Source organism: Chrysemys picta, chromosome 1 (assembly GCF_011386835.1).
Source record: "Chrysemys picta bellii isolate R12L10 chromosome 1, ASM1138683v2, whole genome shotgun sequence".
Taxonomy (NCBI): domain Eukaryota; kingdom Metazoa; phylum Chordata; order Testudines; family Emydidae; genus Chrysemys; species Chrysemys picta.
Genome location: NC_088791.1, coordinates 15,198,266 through 15,221,825, shown reverse-complemented (window position 1 = coordinate 15,221,825; position 23,560 = coordinate 15,198,266). Strand labels below are relative to the sequence as shown.

General features: G+C 42.7%; 1 protein-coding gene across 50 annotated transcripts in view; it reads right to left on the bottom strand.

The window, feature by feature from the left end:
• CELF2 (CUGBP Elav-like family member 2) overlaps positions 1–23,560 on the bottom strand; it is a 777,520-nt gene that overhangs the window by 71,296 nt on the left and 682,664 nt on the right. For all 50 annotated transcript variants that reach the window (XM_065551657.1, XM_065551194.1, XM_065551355.1 and 47 more), the window contains 2 exons: positions 11,047–11,095; positions 1,955–2,089 (listed from right to left, as the gene is read on the bottom strand). In XM_065551657.1, coding sequence (XP_065407729.1) covers positions 1,955–2,089; positions 11,047–11,095 — 184 coding nt within the window. The remainder of the gene's footprint in view (positions 1–1,954; positions 2,090–11,046; positions 11,096–23,560) is intronic.

Here is a 23,560-nt window from a genome sequence, read left to right as displayed (position 1 = left end):
GAGGAATAAAAATACCCCCATCCTACCCTTTCCTGTAGGTTCTCGTGATCTGGGATTATGACGGAAAATCTCTATTGAACAAGACTTGGGGAATACTTGGATACCCACTATGTGGCTTCTGCTCCTGAATTATGCAGAGGAGTCAAATAACTCTTGTAAGACTCAAAAACTTGATTCTCTAGTTTATAATCTAGTCTAAATATTTAAATACACCTCTACCCCGATATAACCCTGGCCTTGGGAGCCAAAAAATCTTACTGCGTTATAGGTGAAACCATATTATATCGAACTTGCTTTGATCCATCGGAGTGCACAGCCCCTCCCCACCCCCGGAGCGCTGCTTTACCGCGTTATATCCGAATTCATGTTATATCAGGTCGCATTATATCGGGGTAGAGGTGTAGTTATCCAGCAACTCCCCACTGCAGCTTTACTTTCCTGTGGCCAAGATTTAAAAAATAAATAAAAAGAATATCTAAAGTTAGACTCCTAAGCCAGGATCATGCAGCTTCTTGATGGTCAAGCAGCTGTGGGATCAGAGTCTAAGTCCATATAATTGTAGGCCCTGATTTTCCTCGGCCAACGCTCACAAACAGAACATATGGTTTCCCATTAATCGACAGAGCATTTTTTCAGTGAGTGTTTTTTTATCCTTATTTACATGGAGATGGTACGACCCCTGCTTTCCACCTTCACAGATGACCTACTGACACCCAGTTCCCAACCTATTCTGCTGGACTTTATATCCATTGTGGACAAACTGCTGCTCAGAATAATTAAAAAAAAAAAAACACAAGTGGCTGCACATACAGAAACCAGAATCTAAAAGAAACAATATGCTTCAGAAGTTTAAAAAAAAAACACACATTTTTCTGTGTTTTGAAAATGTAATAAAATGCATAAACTGTGATTCCTATGTACTTTTTCATGTTTAGAGGGGGAAAAATATCCAAAACAGAATGATTGAGTTTTGCTTCTCCTTAATAAAATCAACAACCCCACATTTTAGAGTAGTTTTTACTCCCGTGCCTTTAAATTATGGCAGCTGATATCATGGCACTGTTCCCCTAAGGCCGACAAGCTTGCCCTGATCCTCTTCCCAATTCAATTCCATATGTCATTAGCTAGTGGGAAGGATTGTTCTGTCTGAGTAATTCCAGGTCAATACAACAAAGGCTTAATATGCAGCAGGGGTCATTGATATAGATCTGCTTTTCTTATTATATATTTTCAAGAGCCTTTTCCAGGTACAAAATGCTATATGCTGCATATCTAAAAGGGTGGAGGAGGGGGGTGATCAGTTATCAAAGTCTGCATTGTACTTAATTTCCAACACAATAAAGTAGGAGTCTGGCATGTGGTCCAGAACTCGGGTCTTTCATATGACTGCACTATGCACTGCTGTTTGGCACGCCTGCGCCGGCTCTAATTGGACATAGGGACTTGAGCTATGAAAGCTCCCTTCATGAATTCTGTCTGGGCAAAACTCTAGGCGTTAACCCCTTTATTCCAGAGGCAATACAGAGACACATTTTACATATGGTTACAAAGAATGTGGGAGTAGAGGGATACTATAGTATGGACCAGTTTGCATGGCCCCAGGTGCCATAAACCAGTCATTTGTTTTCCCTGGTACAAAATACGTGTGTGTGGGGGGAGGGATCTTTGATTTTCTGGTAGGGAAAATAGGAGATGTCAGGGTTCAATGGTACCTTTTCAATTTGACAAACAGCGTGATAACACACGTTAATATGTTGGCACTGAGACCTTTCTGACATTTGAAATAAAAGGTGATAATTTCAGTCACTGTGAAAAGTTCATGTGGGTAACTCCGTCACGTGGGACATATTACAGTGTAACCTCTCGCTGCAGACAGTGGCTACATCTACCCTGACTGTGACATATAGCTCCAATTAGCACTTAAGGAAAGAGACTTTATAGACTGCACACTCACCTCGGCTCAGCCCGTCAGGTCCCCGAAGAATTCGGCATTCTTCTATCTGGCCGAATGGAGAAAACATCACCCTGATATCATTCTCATTACACTTCTTCGAAACCATTCCTATGAACAATTTTCTGTCTTCCACAGCTAGAAGATAAAAATAATGAATGAGCAAAGGCCATTTCATCTTTTTCCTGTGATCAATGCTTCATTACCACATCAAACCAAGCTCCAGTCATGTGAGTCTGGCTCTGCAACTGAAGACAAGTCCTAAGGCAAACACTTTATATTTTCAACCCTTCCCCCTCTTCCTCCCTGAATCTCTCTCTCTCTCTCTCTCTCTTTTTGTGGGTGCTATTGTCATATTAGTTGCATGAATAAGACATTTTTCATCCCCCTCCCCATCAGGATTTCTAAGAGAAGGAAGCATCCTGTGTCAGAAACTCAAGATATTTTTGCATAGATTCTAATTTGAATATGTTCCCTCTCTCCCCCCCCATCTCCCAAATGTATGAAAGGAAGCAAGACAGGCAGCGGGTGGCGGTGGTGATGCGGAGTGCACATAATAAAATGAGTTAATGAAAAATACTCTACAAAAACATTCTTATATGAAAAGGATCCTAGCTTTCCATTTCAACCAGCTGTAATGCATGGCACTCAGAAGCAGGTTTGTAGTGACTGCAATGTAAAGAATAATGCATTACATTTTCCTCTCTTTTCCCATAATGACCCAGTAGTCTCTCTTCAAATGGACACAATGTATGTTCCAGGGCAGCACTTCAACAAGGAGAGTGCATATTACTTTCCAAAAGCCAAATCTTTTGATTGGTAATGATGTTGAGTTTGCAAGAAATACAACAAGCACTTTGCCAAAGATATCGGTAGATTATATCCTTTTTACATCGTCCACGCGGCCAGCGTAAAGTAGGTCGTTCTAGCTGGGTGTGTATGCTGGCTCTGAAGTTTAAAAGAAGCTCAAGTCATACACTGGTGATAAAGATGGAATAAACTGCAATAACCGAACTCCAATCTGGAAGACTTAATGCTAACTCACAATCTCCCTATATTTAAAAAAAAAAATCTAAGAGCTTATTATATGGTACGTACAATGCTCCTTTCTTCTGCTATTGAAATGGCATGCAAATCCAATTCACTGTTAATGAGCAGACCGCCAGAATTTTGCAGGAAGCAAACACAGACGGAAAGCTTTACTCCAGAGTATCTGTGGTGCACTTATTTATTTCTATTGTGCAAATTATTTTTCTAATGAAGTATTTTCATTTCTGGGCTTATAAAAAATGAATCTTCCTCTGCACCCCGACCTACCCTGCATGTATTAGCATGTGTTTGTCAAACAGAATAAATTGCAGCTGAGAAGGAAGAAACCTGTATATTTTCATGGGATTTTACTGGTATTGACACTTTTAGTGCCCTTAACATAATTTCAGAGATAAAAACCGAGGCTAATGTTTATTGAAGACAGAAGGGGTATTTGGAGTAATTTTTTTTTAAACTGGGTAGTACTTCTTTACTGAATGGTTAAGAAAGGCATTCTGCTATTTTACACAAGCAAGCATAGGGAAAATGCATTTTCCAGAACCCCAAAAGCTAATGGAAATGATTAAAAAAAAAAAAAAAGGAATTTAGATGCAAGTTGGGTCCATGATAGTGCTTGATAGGGCACAGTTGTTTTACCATTTATTACATCTATGATTACATCTATTAATCATTTGTTCATCCTTTATAAACAGAACCATAACAAAGTGTGACCCATATTTTTTATAGGTATTTGTACTATTAAGATCCATTTTACAGATGCTGAAACTGAGACAAGAAGTCACGTGGCCTGTCTAGGGCCACATGGTGATTGAGCAGTAGAGCAGGGATCAGAACTCAAGAGTCCCTAGCTCCCACCTCCTACAAACGACACTGCCTCAGCCAATTAAGCAACTGTACTCTAGCCCCAGAGGGTGTCCCATCTGCTCCTGCTTACAGGGAAGGGTGAAGGCTTTTTATCTTCAAATGGAAGATGAAAAATAAGGGACCTTAATGGATGCAGGGGATCTCTTCTTCCAGCCTACAAAGAAAGGCGGAAGATGCTACTCGGCCAAAGTCAAATGCGAAGATGTTTTTTAATTTTCCAGACACTAGCAGATGACAAACTCCTCACTGACCTCCTTCACTTTCACTAGTAAATCTACAAATATGCCATTTAACTAAAACGATTTTGCAGGTTTTCAGCTGGAGGGTGATTTTATAGTAAATTAAACACCCAGCTCCTGTGTACTGCACATCTTCAAAATGCACATTTCAAGGAAAATGCTCAGTGTGCAGAAGACATATTGGTAGGATGACGTGCCTCACAGCCAATGCTGTTTGGTACTGCTGATCAGTGGTATGCCTAACCACACAGAATGTTTAAAGGAGCACTGCCAAGATAAAAACTGCATAGGCACCTTACCTCTGTTGTAAGGCATGATGTCAATTTAAAACAATGTAATATACTTTCATGCAGAGAAAGGAATGATCTATTCCTATCAGCATAGGATGGGAGCCACAAATTCCTGGGTTCTTACACTGATTATCTCTATGTTCTTGGGCAAGTTACTTAACCTCTCTGCTTCGGTCTTTCCATTATAAACAAGAAGTGTTGTGGGGATTGATAGTTAAAGTGCTGTGAGGATTACAGGTCAAATACACCCAGACAATTTGGCAGGGGAGTGGGGGTCTCTACAGTAAAATGGAGGCAGCTCACAGATTTTGTCCATGTGGCTGGCAGTTTCACACTTTAACCAAGGGTTGCCAACTTTCTATTGGCACAAAACCAAACACCCTATCCCTGCCCCTTTCCCCGAGGCCCTGCCCCTGCTCTCTATATTCCCCCTCCCGCAGTGGCTTGCTCTCCCCTACCCTCACTCATTTTCACCTGGCTGGGGCAGGGGGTTGGGTTGTGGGAGGGGGTGAGGGCTCCAGCTGGGGATGAGGGATTGGAGTGCAGGAGGGAGCTACAGGCTGGGGAGTGCGGCTGAGAGACTCGGAATGTGGGAAAAGGCTGCAGGTTGAGGCAGTGGGGATTGGGGTGTGGGAAGGGTGAGGACTCTGGGCTGGGGTTGCTGGCTCTGGGGTGAGGCCGGGGATGAGGAGTTTGGGGTGCAGGAGTGGGGCCGAAGGATTCGGAGTACGGGAGGGGGCTGGGGTGCAGGAGGGGGTGAGAGCTCTGGGGTGGGGCTGGAGATGAGGGGTTTGGGTTCAGGAGGGGGCTCCAGGTTTGGGGGGGGCTCAGGGCTGGGGTACAGGGTTGGGGCGTGGGCTTACCTCAGGTGGCTCCCGGTCAGCAATACTAAGGCAGGCTGCCTGCCTGTCCTGGCTCCATGCTGCGCCCCGGAAGCGGCCAGCAGGTCCGGTTTCTAAGCAGGGCACCGGGGGCAGGAGGCTACACGGCGCATGCGCCTCTCTCCCGCAGGCACCCCCCTGCCAGCTCGGAGATGGTGTTTGGGGCAGGGGCAGCATGTGGAGCCCGGTGGCCCCTCCACCTAGGAGCCGGACCTGCTGGCCGTTTCCAGGATGCAGCGTGGTGCCCCAGGACAGCCACAGCACTGCTGACCAGGCAACTTAACGACCTTGTCGGCGGTGCTGGCCGGAGCTGCCAGAGTCCCTTTTCGACCGGGCGTTCCAGTCGAAAACCAGACACCTAGTCATCCCACTTTAACCATTAGAGGTTGCTGTGCCACATATGTTACAGGTCAGCATGTGCTCAGAGTTGAGCAGAGCCCCAGAAATGGTGCAGACAGCGGGTAGGGCCGTAACGGGGAGGGAGGGGGGGGACAAGCGAGGCAGCCGCCCAGGGCATAAAGCCCCGGGAGAGGAGAAATAACTAACCCCCCCCCAAAAAAACGGTAGGGGGTGCAAATATGCTTGCTCACTCCAGGTGCTAAAATATCTAGTTGCAGCACTGACCATGGGACCAGGCTTCCTTCCTCTGATCTTGACAGCAGGGGCCTCACCTTCCACAACAGTGCAGGAAAGTGGACAGTTAATGGAGAGAAGACCCAGAGGAAGCCCCATCCCATGCAGGTTAGAGACAAGAGCCAGCTGTTGGAGCCTGGCCTGGGGGTTGGGGGAGGTTGGATTCTCAAAGCACTGTACAAAAGAGGTCAGCATCATTATCCCCATTTTATAGATGGGGAAACTGAGGCATGGGGAGAGGAAGTGATTTGCCCAAGGTCACCCAGCAAACCAGTGGCAGAGCCAGGAATGGAACCCAGGTCTCCTGAGGCTGAGTCCAGTGCCCTACCCTCTAGAGAACACTGTCTCCCATTTCTCAGATCTTATTTTTACCCTGTAATTGCCACCTACAGACATTTGGGGTGGACAGGAGCAGTGCAAAATTCAGAAAACAGATCAAAAAGCACGATTTATTTATTTATTTAAATCACTTTTTGCGGGGAGGAATTCGTTCTGGTGCATGGATTTTGGACTCAATACTGCTGTCTGGCTGCTTTGCACTATTTTGGCAATGTAAAGCAGACACAACCTGATGTATAACCTGCTAGTTAACAAATGTACGGATGCTTTGCATTGCCGGAGCAGGACAAAGCAGCTAGAGTGTACCAGTGAATCAAGCTCTGTAAATGTAGATTGGACCCAATCCTGAAGCTCTGTCTGCCTGGGTGGAGCCCTTGAGGAGTCCCATTGAAGTCGCTGCATTGCAGTAGAAAGGCATTAGTGTCTGATTTTTACACTTCACTCAGTTTGCTTGGACAGTGAAAATTGACTAATCTTTTTTCACTTCTCTGTTCCCAGTCCATCATTTCAGTTATGGATTCTCATATGTTAAAACCAAGGGGCTGTGTTTGGGATCACAGCACTACAGGAGAATGTTTAAATAATTAAATAATGAAACAATGCTATTAAGGTTTGCTAAACTTCTCTCTTTCTTCCCAGAAGCTAAAATTCTATCGTGAAAATACACGGCAGTGTCCCCTTAAGTGACTGAAGCTATCATATTTAAAAAGAAGAACAGGAGTACTTGTAGCACCTTAGAGACTAACAAATTTATTAGAGCATAAGCTTTCGTGGACTACAGCCCACTTCTTCGGATGCTGTAGTCCACGAAAGCTTATGCTCTAATAAATTTGTTAGTCTCTAAGGTGCCACAAGTACTCCTGTTCTTCTTTTTGCGGATACAGACTAACACGGCTGCTACTCTGAAACCTATCATATTTAAATACATCTAGAACACTATTTCCTTCTCAGAATAAGTTGTCCTCTCCTTTAAGCCAATCAAGTAACGGTTAATTATTTAAGTACAAATGTTTTTTCCCCCCTCGAGGGAAGGAAAAAAGATTTTTTATCCTTATTTGTAAGCTGGCGAAAAACCCTAGTGTAAAAATCTGTCAAAGTCACACCTGGATCTGGAACTGCCTGAATTAATTAACAACTTTTCTATGTGTTAGTGGTGACATATGGCATTTAATTACTGCTTCCAAATCTGCAAGTTTCTCCACTTAGGATTTCAAAACCATTTCTTCACCCTTTCAGTGAATCAGAAAGGAAGTCCAGGATAATGCAATGGAGAATTTTTCTTGGTTTTCCCGAAGTTTTGGCATTTTATAAAAACGGGCATATGCTGTCCTCGGGATATCTGTCCTGAGGTCCATCATTAATGAGAGAGGACAGTATGTACGGATGTACAGGAGGACAGACTAGAAGATATAATGGTCTCTTCTGGCCTCAAACTCTATGCATTTATGAGTACCGTATACGGCATACTTTTCGAAGGAAGAACTTTTAGGGAGGGTAAGTTTATCAGCTAATTATTTTAAGTATCCTCCAGTGAAAGAAATTCATTAGCACTAAGGATGCTGCTCCATTTGATCTAGCTGCAGAAGGCCCCGGGTACCATGAAACGGATTATATTTTGCTGCATCTGAAGGCCAGGGTACTGTCATGCTCTGCAGAGGTCCACCTTCACCCTTCATACAGAGGGATGGAGAGCAAGTCTGGAGGCTGCTACCCATATTCACCAGCCATTCCACCCTGCATAGGGGGACACAAAGTCTGAGAATGCCCTCAGACTGTAGAAGTGGCGAGGTGCTGCTCCACTGCTATTCCATAACCAGGCATGTGCGGGAGAGGTCTGTACCACATCACTCCTATAGAGGTCCGTGACTCAAGCTTGGCTTCTGGAGGTTGATATGAGGATAAGTCAGCAGAGGATTGGCTCCTAAGTGACACATAAAGCACAAGGGGGTCATGGTTCAGGGCCACTTCATGCAAGTGCCCACAAGTCTGGTCGCTCATCCAAACCCTCTTGCATCTGGAAGTCTCACAAGAAGCATGTATGAGATTTACTGTGCTTTCTGCTTCCAATTGGGGCAGAAATTCCCTTCCAATAATATTTTGGCACTGCAAGTCAAGCCCTGGAATTCAAAAGCGAGCAATTTTTTTTTGTTTTTGTTTAAAAAGACACTAAACAGAACATTGCAAAACCTTCACACAAATTTTAGTTTTGAGTCCAGAACTGGGCAAACCGTTGTCAAACCAGATCGTCCAGCTTAATAGGATTTTCAACATTGTCACTCAGCAAATACTGAGTCTTAGAAATCCTGTAAAATTACCAAGGGAACTTCAGAGCTCATATCAAGCTTCATCGGTTCTCATCAGCCCTAGAGAGAGGTTGGTAAACTCAAGAAAACTGCAGTCTGCACTTGCTATAGTTCTCTTATGTCTATGAGCTACTTGGAACTTTTGGTCCACAGGCGTCTTCAAGCTCTTTGAACTTTTAGAAGTTCTAGTTACCAATAAAGCCCGGTGGGACCATTCAGTTCTGATGCATCGCTTCCCATGGTGAGAGAACAAAGGGTTTCAAGAACTCCCCACAAATGCTCAAACACTACCCATCACAAAGACCAACCACCTTGGTTAGCTCTTTAGCTCTTCCCCAGACCTCTCTCTCCTCCTCTGGAGCCCTTTTCACCCTGCGTCCCCTGCTGATGGCATACTATTTCCTTCCAGTGTGCCATTGGCACAGACACAGCCCTTCTTCAGCTGCTGGCACAATGGCAGCTGGAAAACAGATACCAGCTGTTCCTCTGCATTGCACCACTCTGCTTCCCGTAGCTACCAAACCTCTAGCTCACCGCCCACACCCTGGCTCTGATCCCACTTCCTGTATCTCTAAGGTGCTACGCTACATTCATCACCGTAGCAGTAGCTTTTCTCTCCAGCGTCAAACAGCAAAGAGTTCTCAACGTTCTAAATGTGCATATGAAAATTAGACATCGTTTCCTTTTCTTCAGAAGATTAATCTAAAGGAGGCCATTCCACCTGCTTACTTTCCTTTGGTCAGTTGGGACTTCTGTGCCTTCTCCCCAAATCTGGAAAACTTTTGGAGGAAAAAAAAAAAAGGAACTTAACTGTATTTAGTGCTGGTGAAAGGTTCTGGAGAATGCCTGGGAGAGCAAGGCACTTATGCATGGTACCGGTTGAGGCATTGCAAAATTCCCTACAGTGTTTCGCCAATGTGCTTGAGTCTTGTTCTGGGAGGACACGGTCTAGGGATGAGGGGGTAGTTCATTTTTGGTCAATTCTCTATTGCACTTCTATTCCGTCCATGAGATTTTGGAGTGAAATTTACCCTATGTAGAAGGGCCCATATAAGGCTTACGTTGGACTTAATTAGTTCATAGGGTTTTATGCAGTACCCTTGCAGAGGAGAAAAAAATCAGCCATTGAAAACATGATAAATACTTGGGGTGGAAACCTGGTCCCTGTGAAGTCAGTGACAAAACTCCCAGTGACTTCAATGGGGCTAGGATTTCACCCAGTCTGCATACTTAGATTACTTGGCCTTTCTGCTGAGCATCCAAACAAGGGTGACGACTTCGTGCTAGTGGTGAGTGCTTTTTTGGTTGATGTTATGTGAGCACCTCTCCAACAGAAGAGCAAGTTTCCCCATTTCCATTACCATAGGGGCCAGCCCAGTTCCGCTGTGCACCTGGCCAGTTTTTAAAGCCGCCCGCAACGTGGAAAGGAGCGCAGTACAAAGTTTTAAGTTCCTTCTAAACTTTAGTCTGTGGAGAAGGCTAAAAATGGGATGCAGTACAATTAGCAAAACCTTGCGGAGAGATTTAGAGCCCAATCATCATTTACATTTGCAGATATGTAGATCTCTAAGTGCATGGCTTCTGCCCTGATTACTAATTAATGAGGTGCAGAGATGCCTGTTGGAAGGCACCGGCTCTGATTATGTCAGCCTTATGGGGAAAAGAAGCTCTTGCAGTCTAAGAAGGAAGGTGATTTCTTTAACATATATTTTAGTAAATTATAGGAATGAATCAAGGGGGAAAAGATGTATAGATTTTTTTTTTAAAACAAAAACACACACAGGCAGCCCTACCATCAGATTGTCTAATGCCTGGAATATGCAGATCTGATGTATTTTATAGAATTAGCACACTGTATATTTTGCACATCATATATATTCCTTAAGTCAATAAGCTATATTTTGAATAGATATTATTGTCATAATATTTATTTGAGAGAGGTCTAGAGTACCCTACCTAAAACAAAAGTCAATATGGGTCTCATAATTAAGAGCAAAACATCCAGTTTGATCCTAAATTGATCCTAGAGTCAGAGAAGCATCCTTATTCAGGAAGGGTGTTTAGACACATGCTTAACTTGAAGAATATCCCTAAATCCAATTCAGACAGTGCTTAAACACTTTCTTGAATATGGGAATTTCTCTTTCCACTCCCATATTATTTTAATCTCAGATTGTTATCAGCATCAGGAGTTACTGATTGCTAAGAAACTCCACAACTACTGTCAGCAGGATGCCAACAAAAGACAAACACAACAAAACCATGACACAGAGAATGTATAAGGAAGAGAGGAAAGAACACTTCCTCCCTTCTTTAAACTGAAGATAAACGGGAGTTCAAAACAGGTCAACATTTTTCCAGACCTCTCCGCTATAGGGATACTTCCTTAAAGGGTTTTCACTATTTTAAGAGAAAAGCATAAGCTATACCTTGCATTTGTTTTTTAAATGAAAAGACACACACACACATTAAGTAGGAAATAGGATAATCACTTACCATTGGACTTTTCACTATCTGCAGGTTTCATCTGAATAGGATGATGCATCTAAAAATATAAATAAAAAGACAGTAAAGCAGGTTAGACAGTCACAAAGTCAAGCATTTTACTTTTATTGGCACTGCTGACTTTAGTTGCTCAGGGGGCTAAAACGATACACAATCAATATTAAACAGGCTGGCAAGTCAGAAAGATATAAATTTCAAATGATACCTTAATATTGGCTTTTAAATGAAAGTAAAATGTTAAAAGAGTGTTTTATAACCAGCTAGTTTAAACCTCCACAATTTATTGGGCCCATAGGACTCATATAAACTTTAATTTGTTGTATTTAGTTGCAGAAGACCTCTCAAGTTACAGCCCTGGCTGGTTTATGGCATGCGTGATTTCTGTTTTACCAGCGCATAACTTTTCTTTTCTTGAGTTTGTTAACAACTAGCAGAACAGAGAAAAAATTCTAAAGTAATCTAAGAACTGCCAGGCAGCAACTGAAACCTACACGTCTTGATTTGTTTGGTTTAACAAATGAACTTTGGTTCGTGATTAAGGAGTGTGTGACAACAACTCATCCAGTACCAAAGGGGAAAAGATCTGTGATTCCCATAGCTGTTGCTTGCTTAGTGACTGGCCTTCTCTTCAAAACACTTTAATCACTCATTCACCAAGCTGCCCTTAGGATGTGGCTACAATCCTGGTCTCATCAAAACTCCTAATGCACTTTTCTTTTTCAACCTGCTTCTAAACAATAAGCAAACTCCCATGTGTAGCCTTATATAGCAATTAACACATTGTGTTGTACCCAAGGGCAATCTACAATCTCGCATTTGGAATGGCAGACTTTGCCTTTCAGAATGGGGCGCTGCCCCAGGTCACTCCCCTGCAGCTACAAGACTTTTGATCCGAAAACACATTACAAAACAGAGCCTTTTCTTTTTGTTTTTTTACACCTTCCCCCAAATCTCCACCATGCACTCTTTCTTAGCACAGTGCAAGCACATGACAGCTGTTCAGATGATCTCTCTGATGAGCTTGCAGAGCAATTTCAGTGTACAAATTCCCATTGCACCTCAGTGGTCATTTCTTATTGCTGCTCTCAAGCCTTAAGCACTGATCCTGAAAATTGTTCTGTGGGGAAAGACACCTGAGGTTGCCTAGAGATCTACTGACTTCAGTGGGGCTCTGCACATGTGCTGGGACCTTAAGATGCAGAGCTCATTGCAGGATTGGGGCCATAGACCTTTCTCCAATAATTCCTCCACATTTCACACAGGCATGTTGAATGGTCTGTACTATTATTGCACTCCATGAACGCAACAGGGTTTGCGCTGCCTGAAACCGTCAACTGCTATTCCAGCTTTATTTTAAAAAGATGCCAACTATGGAATTGGAAAAAAAAAATCAACAATTAAGCAGAAGATGGGAACCACACAATCACGTCAAATGTGTTCATAGCCAGAGAGGAAGAGAAAATGAGTAGCATGTGTGGTTTTTGGTAATGGTATTTAGTTTTCGATGCTGTACTTGCTGGATTCCTTGGCAAGTAGCGAACATTCCTGTGAATCTTCCATAGAATCTACTCAAAGTTCAGAATGTCCCACAAATCAATACACTCCTTACACTGCTTGCAAAACCTCTTCTGTTTCATTCTCTACAGTGTCTTAAGGAACAAGCAGAGCCATATGGTGCACGTAGTCACTGGGATGTGTAAAATACTTTATTTTAACAATCCCGTTTTCTTTGATCCATTTATTTCCCAACCGGACTCTAACAGCCCCGTGCCTGTCTGCCATCTTTCTGATTTTCATCTAATATCTAGGGAAGGGGAATGTTTTATGCTTTGTTTCCTTTACCTGATGTTTAATTGTTATCTTGACATCAGCAATATTAAGGGAGATTTAGGTTAGATATTAGGAAAAACTTTCTAACTACAAGGATAGTGAAGCCCTGGAACAGGTTACCTGGGGAGGTTGTGGAAACCCCTTGGAAGTTTTTAAGAACAAGTTTGACAAACATCTGTCAGGGATGGTCAAAGTATACTTAATCCTGCCTCAATGTGGGGTGGGTCGTGGTGAAAGAGGTGGACTAGATGACCTTGTGAGGCCCCTTTCATTCCTACGTTACTATGTGCACTGCAGGGGAATTTAAGTTCATGGGAAAGTGGGAAAGTGCATCGCCCCCATCAAGGGAAAAAAAATCAAACAAGAAAAAAGTGGCATAACTCGCTAAAATGAGCCCATTATCTGCATTGCCTCTTTGCTAAGCATTTGAAAGATGAAGTCATCAATGAGCGAAAGGAATTGTTTAGGGTGATGCAAGAGGGTGTAACTAGGAGCAATGAGCAAAGGAAAATTTAGGCTGACTGTTCCAGATATATTGTTTGACATTAAGGTCTGTAATATAGAACAGTCTCCTGAGGGAAGTGCTGGAATTAGCATTGCTTGGGTTATGTCAGATTGACAAAGCCCTGGAAAACATGAAGTCATGAAAAACCAACCCAACCCACCTATTACACTAGATGCGGAATCAAACTATCTTCCTGTCTTTATACAGCACTTAACACTACAGCATCTAAGCAGATAGATTTAGACCAGAGCTGGTTCCATCTGTAATTTCTACAACTTGATGGTTCTAAAGTGAAGCATCTTTTTAGTTCCATCCTAGAGAGGTTAGACATAGAGGTCAATTGTGGATCAAGCTCATAAGGAAAGTGTTCTTTGTAGCGGTTACCATCAAAAAGCCATAATCGTTTGGCACTTTATCACCCAAAGTAATGTTTTTTCAGGGAGCCCAGAACTATGAGTGGCCTTCTTACCCCTCTGCCTTAGCAACAGAGAGACTTGCTGGAACTAAACTAAGGGCTTGTCTTCACTATCGGGGTAAGCCGACCCAAGTTACGCTACTACAGCTACGTGAATAACGTACCTGGAGTCGACGTAGCTTAGGTCAACTTACCGTGGTGTCTTCATTGCGTTGTGTCGACGGGAGATGCTCTGTGGTCGACTTATCTTATTCTTCTCAGAGAGGTGGAGTACCAGGATCGACCGGAGAGCGCTCTGCCGTCGATTTAGCTGGTCTTCACTAGACCCACTAAATCGACACCCACTGCATCAATTGCAGCCGGTAGTGAAGACAAGCTGTGAGTGACAGCTCCCTGTCACCCCAGTCTGTTAGCCAACCATACAATTTCCTCTAAAGCTCTGCCAGCTTTTACTATGCCTTGCAGATAACACTTGACGCAACTTAGTTCCCGAACATCCTGGAAATGGGTTCTTCACCAATATCCAGCCCGTTACTAGACACTCTCAGAAATTACCAAGTCGGCGGTCTCCAGAGCGAGAGTTATGCACACCAGCCTGCTAGCTGAGCTGAGGAGTCACTCTTTTGTATTAATACACTGAGAAGAACTTATAGTAAAACCAAGAATAAGTTTATGAATAGAGCAGAGAGATACTAAACAAAGAGAATAGAAACAGATATGGTTACAAATAAAACAAAATATATAAGTTCTAGTCTGGTAGAAGTAGGTTAACTCTAGCAAATTAATCTTCTCTGAAGCAGCCTTTTCCCTAAAACCTTTTCTGTAGAGCTTGCTGGTATTCGGTCTGGAGAAGAACTCTGTGTGGCTCAAAAGCTTGTCTCTTTTACCAACAGAAGCTTGTCCAATAAAAGATAGTACCTCACCCACCTTGTAACTTTCCTCATGGCATAAATACCACTGATTTGCTATTAGGCCACTAGTTTGTCCTTTTTGCAAAAATAATTAACAGTGCTATTCATGACTCAGTTGTGACTGTGGTTTGCACTTAACTTCAAAATTTCTCAATCAAAACTGTGGGCCCAATTCTCTCCTCACCAAGCTGTAAATCAGGAGTAACTCCATTGTACTCAATAAAGTTACATTAGGGCCAACTAGCATGAGATCAGAATCAGGCCCCGTGAGCATAACAGGCAGACTATCCACAGTAAGATGGGTACAAAACACAAAAACAGGGCATCTGGAAAAAAAAAAAAGGGTGGTAAAAAACATTACCCTGTTAGTTTCCTTACATGAGCGGGCTCATGTTGAAGCTTGTTTAACCCTGGCCATCACCAATTGATAAGTTAGCAACCTTTAACACTAGATTCAATAAAACATGCCATTTATAACTTGAAATGGGTTTTACAGAGTCACTGGTTCGCATCTCATTATTAAACTCATTGCTGACCTCTAGAGACAGCTGCCGTGACAATACATATTATAAGCTCTCTACCCATAAAATATTTAAAAGTGTGTGAGTGTGGAGGGGGGAGATTGAATCTGGAAGAGGTGTGCAGTGAATAAGAAAATTAAAGGGGGCAGAGACGAGGGCTAAATAGGTACTTTCCGTTCCCTCTACAATGAGCAAAAGGGAAAATAATCGGAGCATTTTATATCTTGCTTGTATAACTGTAGGCTATAAAGTAATAAAATAGCTGCGCTTTCCCAGGTCCTCCAAAAGATTACAGATGATATAAACCTGTTTCAAATTAGATGCCACCCACTAGAATCATGTCATCTACTGAAATGAAGGATTTCATGTCTTATCAGAAAGCAGTTATTGTAGATATACATCAGAAAGCCATACACTTATGTATCTCCAGGTGAGTGATTTCTCAATATGTCATGCTTTCATAACTAAAAACAGTGGAGACGTTTTTCTGTGGCTTGAAGGAAGCATTGCTTATAAAAGTGCAGTATTTATGAGAATGATTTTGCAGTTAATAAATAGGGAAGAAATAAAGTAATGCAGGTAAAAAAATTTGCACATCAATGACACCCTGAATGCAGCTCAGATTCCATGGTAAAAGGAAACAACTGGTATTTTCTATCAGCAAGGTTGACTGTAGAACAACCTCCCAAGAGATCTGGTAGAAGCCCCATGTCTCGAGCTCTTTGAAACCAGACTGGAGAATATACTGTAATAGAGAACTATCCTGCATCGTCAAGGTTTTCTGTAGCTCCACTGATGTGCATGATGCTGTACAGACAACAACAATACCTAGCTCTTATGTAGTGCTTTACAGAGGAAGTAAGCATCATTATCCCTATTTTTCAGATGAGGAAACTGAGGCACGGAGCGGTGAAGTGACTTGCCCAATGTCCGCCAGCAGCAGAGCCAGAAATAGAACCCAAGTCTCCTGAGTCCCCGTTCTGTATGCTACCCACTAAACCACACAAGGTTGCAGTGCAAGGGAGCGTAAAAACTAGGACCCCAATCTGACAAACGGATTCTAATGTGGGTCCACACGGGAATTGGACCAACTGCTTGCAAGACGTGCAATCCCACTTAAGTCGATAGGAATTTTACTGTTGGCTTTTCTGGGAGCAGGAGCAGACCCCAAGTCCTGGCCTATAAGTTAAAGATGACTAATTAGGTGTTTTTCATTGTTTTTTCTGAGCGGGTACAATCATACATAAATACAACTGTGCTGGGAAAACACTCTCAGCGGTAGAGATCCTGTCTCGCTTTCAAGCCTCAAAGTCATCTTTTCAACAGTAATAACTCTACCTATTTACATTCTTGTCAAAACCATGTGACATCTGTAAGGCGGAAAAATAAGCAAGGTAAGAGTCTATTTCTGGCAAAAATTTTGCAAGGAAATTAGATTAACCTGGGTGGAATTCTATCTGGGAATTTGGAGTCTGTCGTGGTGATTAAGTCATCATTTCTGTCAGACTACTCTAATCGGCTGTCAAATACCATTCCACAGCCCCATCTGTAACTTGGCTTCCTAGTTATTCCGTGTATGTTACCTTCTGTATACAAAACAAATACCAAACAAGGAGGTGTGCACAGTTTAGCATTTAGAAGAGTCATTAGCTGTGATTATTATTGTGTGTTTTCACATCGCACAACAACATAAGCTTACAGCTTGTTTTATTTATTCAAAGAATATTAAAAAACAGGTGTAGTCAAACATGGAGCGCTAAAGGTGAATTGGAGAGAATTCTCAGCAGACATTGGTATGCATTCAGTATCTGCCTCGCTAGCAGCAGTTGCTTAACCCTTTCTTCAATATTAGCACAGTTAGGGTGGGATATTATAAAATCACTGGGGATTTGGACACTTAATTCCCATTAACTTTGATGGGAATTGTGTATCCAAACCTTTAAAGCAGCCTAGTCCCTTAATCTCAGCCTTAATGTCGACATATACTACTGTCCCAGTGCCTAATAAATCCACCTGTCCTGCGGAACGGAGGTTTTTTGAATGTGTGTGTTTGTTTTAAAGAGGAGCCCAGTATCAGCCAATGGCATTCACCCCGAAAGCATGATTGTCCCTTCAGTGCTGGAAAAAGGGCTGCTGGGCCTCATTTTCGGAGGTGTGGAACTCGCTCAGTGGAATTTTTGTGAATTTCCATGCTTGATGATGGGGATCACCCACTTTCCAACCTGTCCTTATTGTTTCTGATTCAGAAGAAAACCACAAACCAAGCAGTCCCGTGTGTCCATGTTGATCATCCTTTGGCTTCAACCAGTTCAACACTTTGGTCGTTCACTGGCCCCCTACAATTCTGGGTGAAGGGAGGAGTTTCCTTCAGAGTTCAGCACAGTGTGACTCCAAGCAAGGGGCTTAGAAGAGCTCAGCTGAGAGTGCCCCTCTATCTCTGTGGCTCTTAATATTGCTCACTCTCCAACCCTTAATCCTTCCAAAATCCCCAACCCATCAATACCACTCATTTCTCTGGAGCTCTTAATCCCATTCTTCCCATTTCATGGTCTCTACTGTTACCTCTTCTCCTCTTGGTTCATCTGTCCCCCCTTCCCCACTGCTGTTTGTGTTTTACTATGCCCTCTCTTGGCTCACCTCTCACATCTCCTTCTTCTGCAGATCACCTCTCAAGAAAATATGATGCAGCTCTTTGGACGATTAGGCCAAATGTTCTGGAGAAGCTTCAGAGAACTCCCCTAGGAGTTTACCAGAGTCACTATGTAAGCGAAAAGAACAGGAGTACTTGTGGCACCTTAGAGACTAACAAATTTATTAGAGCATAAGCTTTCGTGGGCTACAACCCAGAAGTGGGTTGTAGCCCACGAAAGCTTATGCTCTAATAAATTTGTTAGTCTCTAAGGTGCCACAAGTACTCCTGTTCTTTTTGAGGATACAGACTAACACGGCTGCTACCCTGAAACTATGTAAGCAGTTTCAGGGATGAAGAGGAGTTCAGATACCTCCACACACCCTGTGTTAACCAAGTCTGCCTATAAGGGAGACTTCCTGGGGAGGAGGGAAATAAAGGGACCATGGAAGAAGCAGGGGTAGTAGTGATTTGGCAATATGCTGCCAATATTGTAGCTATGACTCAAGAGCAACAGGCTCTACCGAGATGTACCTTCAGGGAAAGATACGTCAGTTACCATGCATCTGAAGAAGTGAGGTTTATATAATGAATTTGTAAGCTGTAGAATATTCTCTATATTAACTGCAGTAACCAACAATGACTAAAAAAGGTCTGTTTCAAAGCCCACTGAAGTCAGTGGAAAGACTCATATTGGCTTCAGTGGGTTTCCCTGATTAGAGAAGCATCGTTTAGTGGTTGGAGGAAGGACTCAAGGTTCCCAGCACTGGCTTGTTTAGGTAAGTCGCTTTTTCCTCACTTTACCCATCTGTAAAAGGAGTCTAATATGTTGCTACCACACTGGTGTGTTGTCAGGCTCAATCAATTAATATGTGTAATATGTTCCTAAGAAATATCTTCCATTCACAAGTCCATAAACCAGGTTCTTTGTTCTGTTTCTATACAACACCCAACACAAAGGTCCCCAGGTCCATGACTGGGGCTCCTAGATGTTAATGCCATACGAATAAATAAAAGCATTAATATATCCATATATGTGAATAGGGTTGGTGCACAACAAATATAGTCCCTGTCACAATGCATAACATCATTATGTCCTATTAAGAACATATGGAACAAGCCAAGAGCTCATTTCAACAAGTTGTTTCTTTTATACGAGAACATGGACACTGCTGAAATTCAATGACTTTTGGAGGTTTTCCAAGTCAGTCATCTGTAACACACTATATTCAATTTTTTAAAATTCAATTAACTTGAGCGACTTAAAATAATGCTGTGCTTTAAAATAAATGCATATCAAATTGAGATATATATTGAATGGTAAATACCATATGTCTCCCCAAATGATAGCTTGCATTTCTTTTGGTAAATATTCCTGACATCTTATTAAGCGTCTTGTAATCTACCTTGTATAAAGATACTACATACATGAGCACTGGTTTAAAGCTAACCTGGTAAATTAACAATTATTTTACTCAGCTGACCCCTGATGTAAAGGAGTAGTGTGGTCAAACCATCTGCAGACCTGAACTGAAATTTGTATTCTAATGATCCCTTCCACAGTTTACCTCCCGCATCCTGCAGGTCTGCCAGCCACATTTATGAATTAGCATTTAATACTTTGTCTTCTTTAAAAATTATAACCTCACGCCCCCCATGCCCAGTCTAGTGGTTTTAGAAATGGCAACTTCATTTCATAATGTACGCTCCTGTTCATTGGATCCCCTCACTCCTTTCCACCCACCCATGTTGCTGTGACTTTGGGACATATGCAAGTCAGATAGAAATACCTCCCCTTCCTTAACTTCGCTTTGACATTTTCCCTTCATAATCATCTGCAAACAAAAATGATTAACTATCTTTTCTTCAGACAAATGAGCCTTTACAAAACCCATTCAATCCTAAAAATAATATCAAGTTGGATTCTACATCTTGTTTGGAATAATGCCTTGGGGCTACTTTGTATTATCCGGGCTTAAAAAACAAACCCATTGAAACATCTGAGCAAAACACCAGATATTGTTTTAACAATGATATTTATTCATCTCGTCTGTGGCAGCAATAACTTTTGTTGACATTTTGCCAATTGAAGTTTGCACTCCAATATTTTCTTCCTTCGTCACACTACTACCGCACCATCCATCCAAAGATCACAGAGCGCTTCACTAATCATCGACTGAGCCCCACAGTTCGAGGTATGGTATATAATCATCCATACTTCTGAAGAAAATGAAAATGAAGCACAATGAGGTGATGGCCAAGGTAATACAGTGAGTCATTGCCAAAGCATGAATTAGAACCCACGGCACCATTGCTCTGCCTATCTATGGTACTTTTACAGCCCTTATCACCTTAGTATATAAATCCTTCACCATCTTTAATATATTGGTATTTAATGTATGAGGTAGAATAGTGTAATTATCCCCATTTTACACATGGGGACTTGCGACACAGAGAGACTTGTATGTCTACACTGCACGGTAAGCCCAGGTCTGTGGGACCTGGGCTTGTGGACTTGGTGTTAGCAAGCCCGTGCTTGGATGTCCACACTGCATGGTAAATCGGGATTTATAATTGCTTGGCCTGCGTCTCACAGCCATGCTAATGCACCCAGACCTTCTGACTCAGGTCTGTGGCTTGATCTGCATCTACTCTGCAGAATGAGAAGGTTTGGACCCAAGTCACAGTAGGACTTGGACTCTGATCAACCCCACTTAGCAGTGTCCTAGGACCTGGGTGCTTGCTGACCCAAGTCAGAATGTTTTGTATGTGGACAGAAGGGCACTTGGGCTTAGTAAGCAGTGTAGCTCTACCCTCAGTGACTTGCCCAAGATCATACAGCTAACCAGTGGCAGAGCAGGGATGTGAACCCAGGTCTCTCAAACCTCAGAATCAGTGGGTCATCATTCCTACAATAACTATCACCACAAGGGCACCAGGCCTCCTTACTGCCATGGGTAAAGATTTCAAAGGTGCTTAAGTGACTTAGAATCCCAAGTCCCATTTCCAAAAGTGACTTAAGCACTTAGGAGCCTAAGTCTTATTGCATGCCACTCCGGTGCTTTGAAACTGTACCCTGTCACTCTCTCCTCATGGCTATTATCTGTACCCGTTTGAGGATTCATTTAATTTTCTCCTCACTAGCTAGTTCACATCCCTTTACCATAAAGAATACTAGCACCACGTGAGGAGAAGCGTCTCACAGAAAGGAAAAATACTCAACTTCACTAGAATCCAGAGACGAACAACTAAAATGACTTCAGGGTTGCGGTATGCAGTTGTGTGCCTGCGCACTACGATCTCCTTATGAGCCACTTTCAGATGTGTACACAACTGCCTGTTTTGCATGAGGAAAAGCACAACTCCCGAGTAAAACCAGGAAACTTAGGCCATAACACCACCCCCTAATTTTTTATTCTCAAGTTCCGACCAGCCTTTCAGGCTTTGGCCTGCATTCCAAATCAACGGCAAGGCTGCTGTTTTCAATGAAGTCATTTTTGAATCATCTGAGTGCAAAAGGACCATGTTCTTGGATGGAAAACAGGGCTGGAGCAAAGCAATACAAGGGCCCCAGGCATACCATAATATAGGCCCCCCCACACGTCTCTGCTCCTGTAGCCCCCCAGAACGGCAGCAGAATGCAGTCCCTATGTCCTCCCCAGGAGTGGCAGTACTTATTCCAGCAGCAAGGCATATACACTTGAGTGAGTGGGACAAATCTGCTTGAAATAAAATTATTCTACTTAATTGCCAGGGGGCAAATTTGTCACATACACATGGGAGAAAGAAGAAGGGCAACATGCAGCATTAGCTATGGATAGTCTTAACTCAGGAAGTTCCTTCGAGAGGAAATGTAGCCAAACTCCAAACCTGCAGACAGTGGAACTTTCTGTGCCTGCGTCCTGTAGATAACTAACTGCTTGGTTTGCAAATAACGCATTGGGGGGGGGGGGGGAGGTAGATGAACAATAAGGGGTCACAAGAGAGGCGGATATATGTAGCTTGCTAACTATGTGTGGTAATGATAGCAAATTTAGGCCAAATATGGAGCAATAGATTATCATAAGTCAACTGCATACAATGCTTTGGTGTAAGTGTTTTCGGGGTTCTTGCTGACTTATGAGCTTCAACCCAATTGCAATTGAAATAAACGGATCGCCCCTCCCGGGGCTCCTTGCTTGATTAATTGTGTCCGTCTCTCCTTATTCCTCAGCTGGAATGGACAGAAATTTCTACGACATGCTGCTCTCTTCTCCTTCCACATGCAGAGTCCTCTGCTGGATAGGTGTTGCGGGGGGCACCCCCATAGCAGTGGCTCTTGGCGCTAACACCCAACTGAGATTAACAGTTCTTCCTTCTCAGAGCTATCATTTCTGGCTCTGTGGACTCAGGAAGAGGATCCCCTACACTGCTTACACTGGGGGACACGTTTTCAACATTTTCTTTGCAATCATGCTGGCTAAAACCTTATTTTCCCCTTGCTCCTTAAAGGAAAGCTGAGATTCCAGCCTTATCAGGTGACTGCAGGAGTTGAGGCACTATGCACTGTCTTACAGTGCCTAGGCTTTAATCTGGTCCTGGGGAAAACCTCTCTTTCTTATGCTCTCAGTCCACAAAAACAGCTACATTTAATTTTACCAGTTTACCAAAGAGAATTCACTGTCAGGCTAGGAATAACATGAGAAATTTTTGGCCCCAATAAAAGCTTTTTAGAACACCCCCCCGCCGCCCAAGAAAATAGTGTCTTCTCTAATGAAAGCTCCTGCTAGGACTTAGAACATTCTTACTGTGACACAAAGATGCCTATCAAGTAGGAGCTTCATTTGACCATATCACTTTGTTTTGCACTTTTCTGCGTTAGCACCTTTGTAACCGGCATATGGGGAAATCATGATGCGATTACTGAAGTGCGATATATCCCATACCTCAAGCTGCATCACTGCAAAGATCAAACTAACACTTTAAAATGAACAACAGGTGGCAAAAATGTGAAAGGCAGCAACATTTTAGTAGGGCAAGAAAGTCTACCTCTGGGCTCCCTATTTTTCAGTGACAACACCCCAGATCCAGTTGTCTTCTCCTTCATTTGTGACTTCTCTAAGTCTCGGGGACACAGCCGTCTCCAATCACTCCTTCTGTTTTGCGCTATGGGGTTTCTGATAGACGTTTGTTCATCTTCCCAGCAAACCTTCTGCCTGATTTGCTGTGCAGAATGAAAGGTCACCTTGGACCACTGGCTCACTTAGTCTTCTGTCAGAATGTGAAGTCTATTATTTGACTCAAAACTAAAATTCTAGCTTGTTTTTATAATATTATATATCTTTTAAAACATTCCTACTGGAAGTACTTAATACTTGCATTACAATATAACAGCAAGAACATCTTATATTTAAAGAATATGATCACGATAAGCCTAAAATAGGCAAAAATATAATGTCCATTGAAATGCTTCCTTTCAAATTAGAAAGGAGGGGATGAAGGTTCATAGAAAGTCTTAGTGGTCTTGATGTGGACCTTCTGCACTTTTCACTTAGAAAAGGCGAGGAAGAGCTTTGAACCAGGAAGGCATTTCTTTATTCACAATGCCCGTTTCTCCAGTGCAAATCAGTCAACCTTTTTCCCCATTACCAACTGAATACTAAGTCTCCTCCAGATTGCTTAGAAAGTGTTACATGAGCCCCCAAACTACCTTGG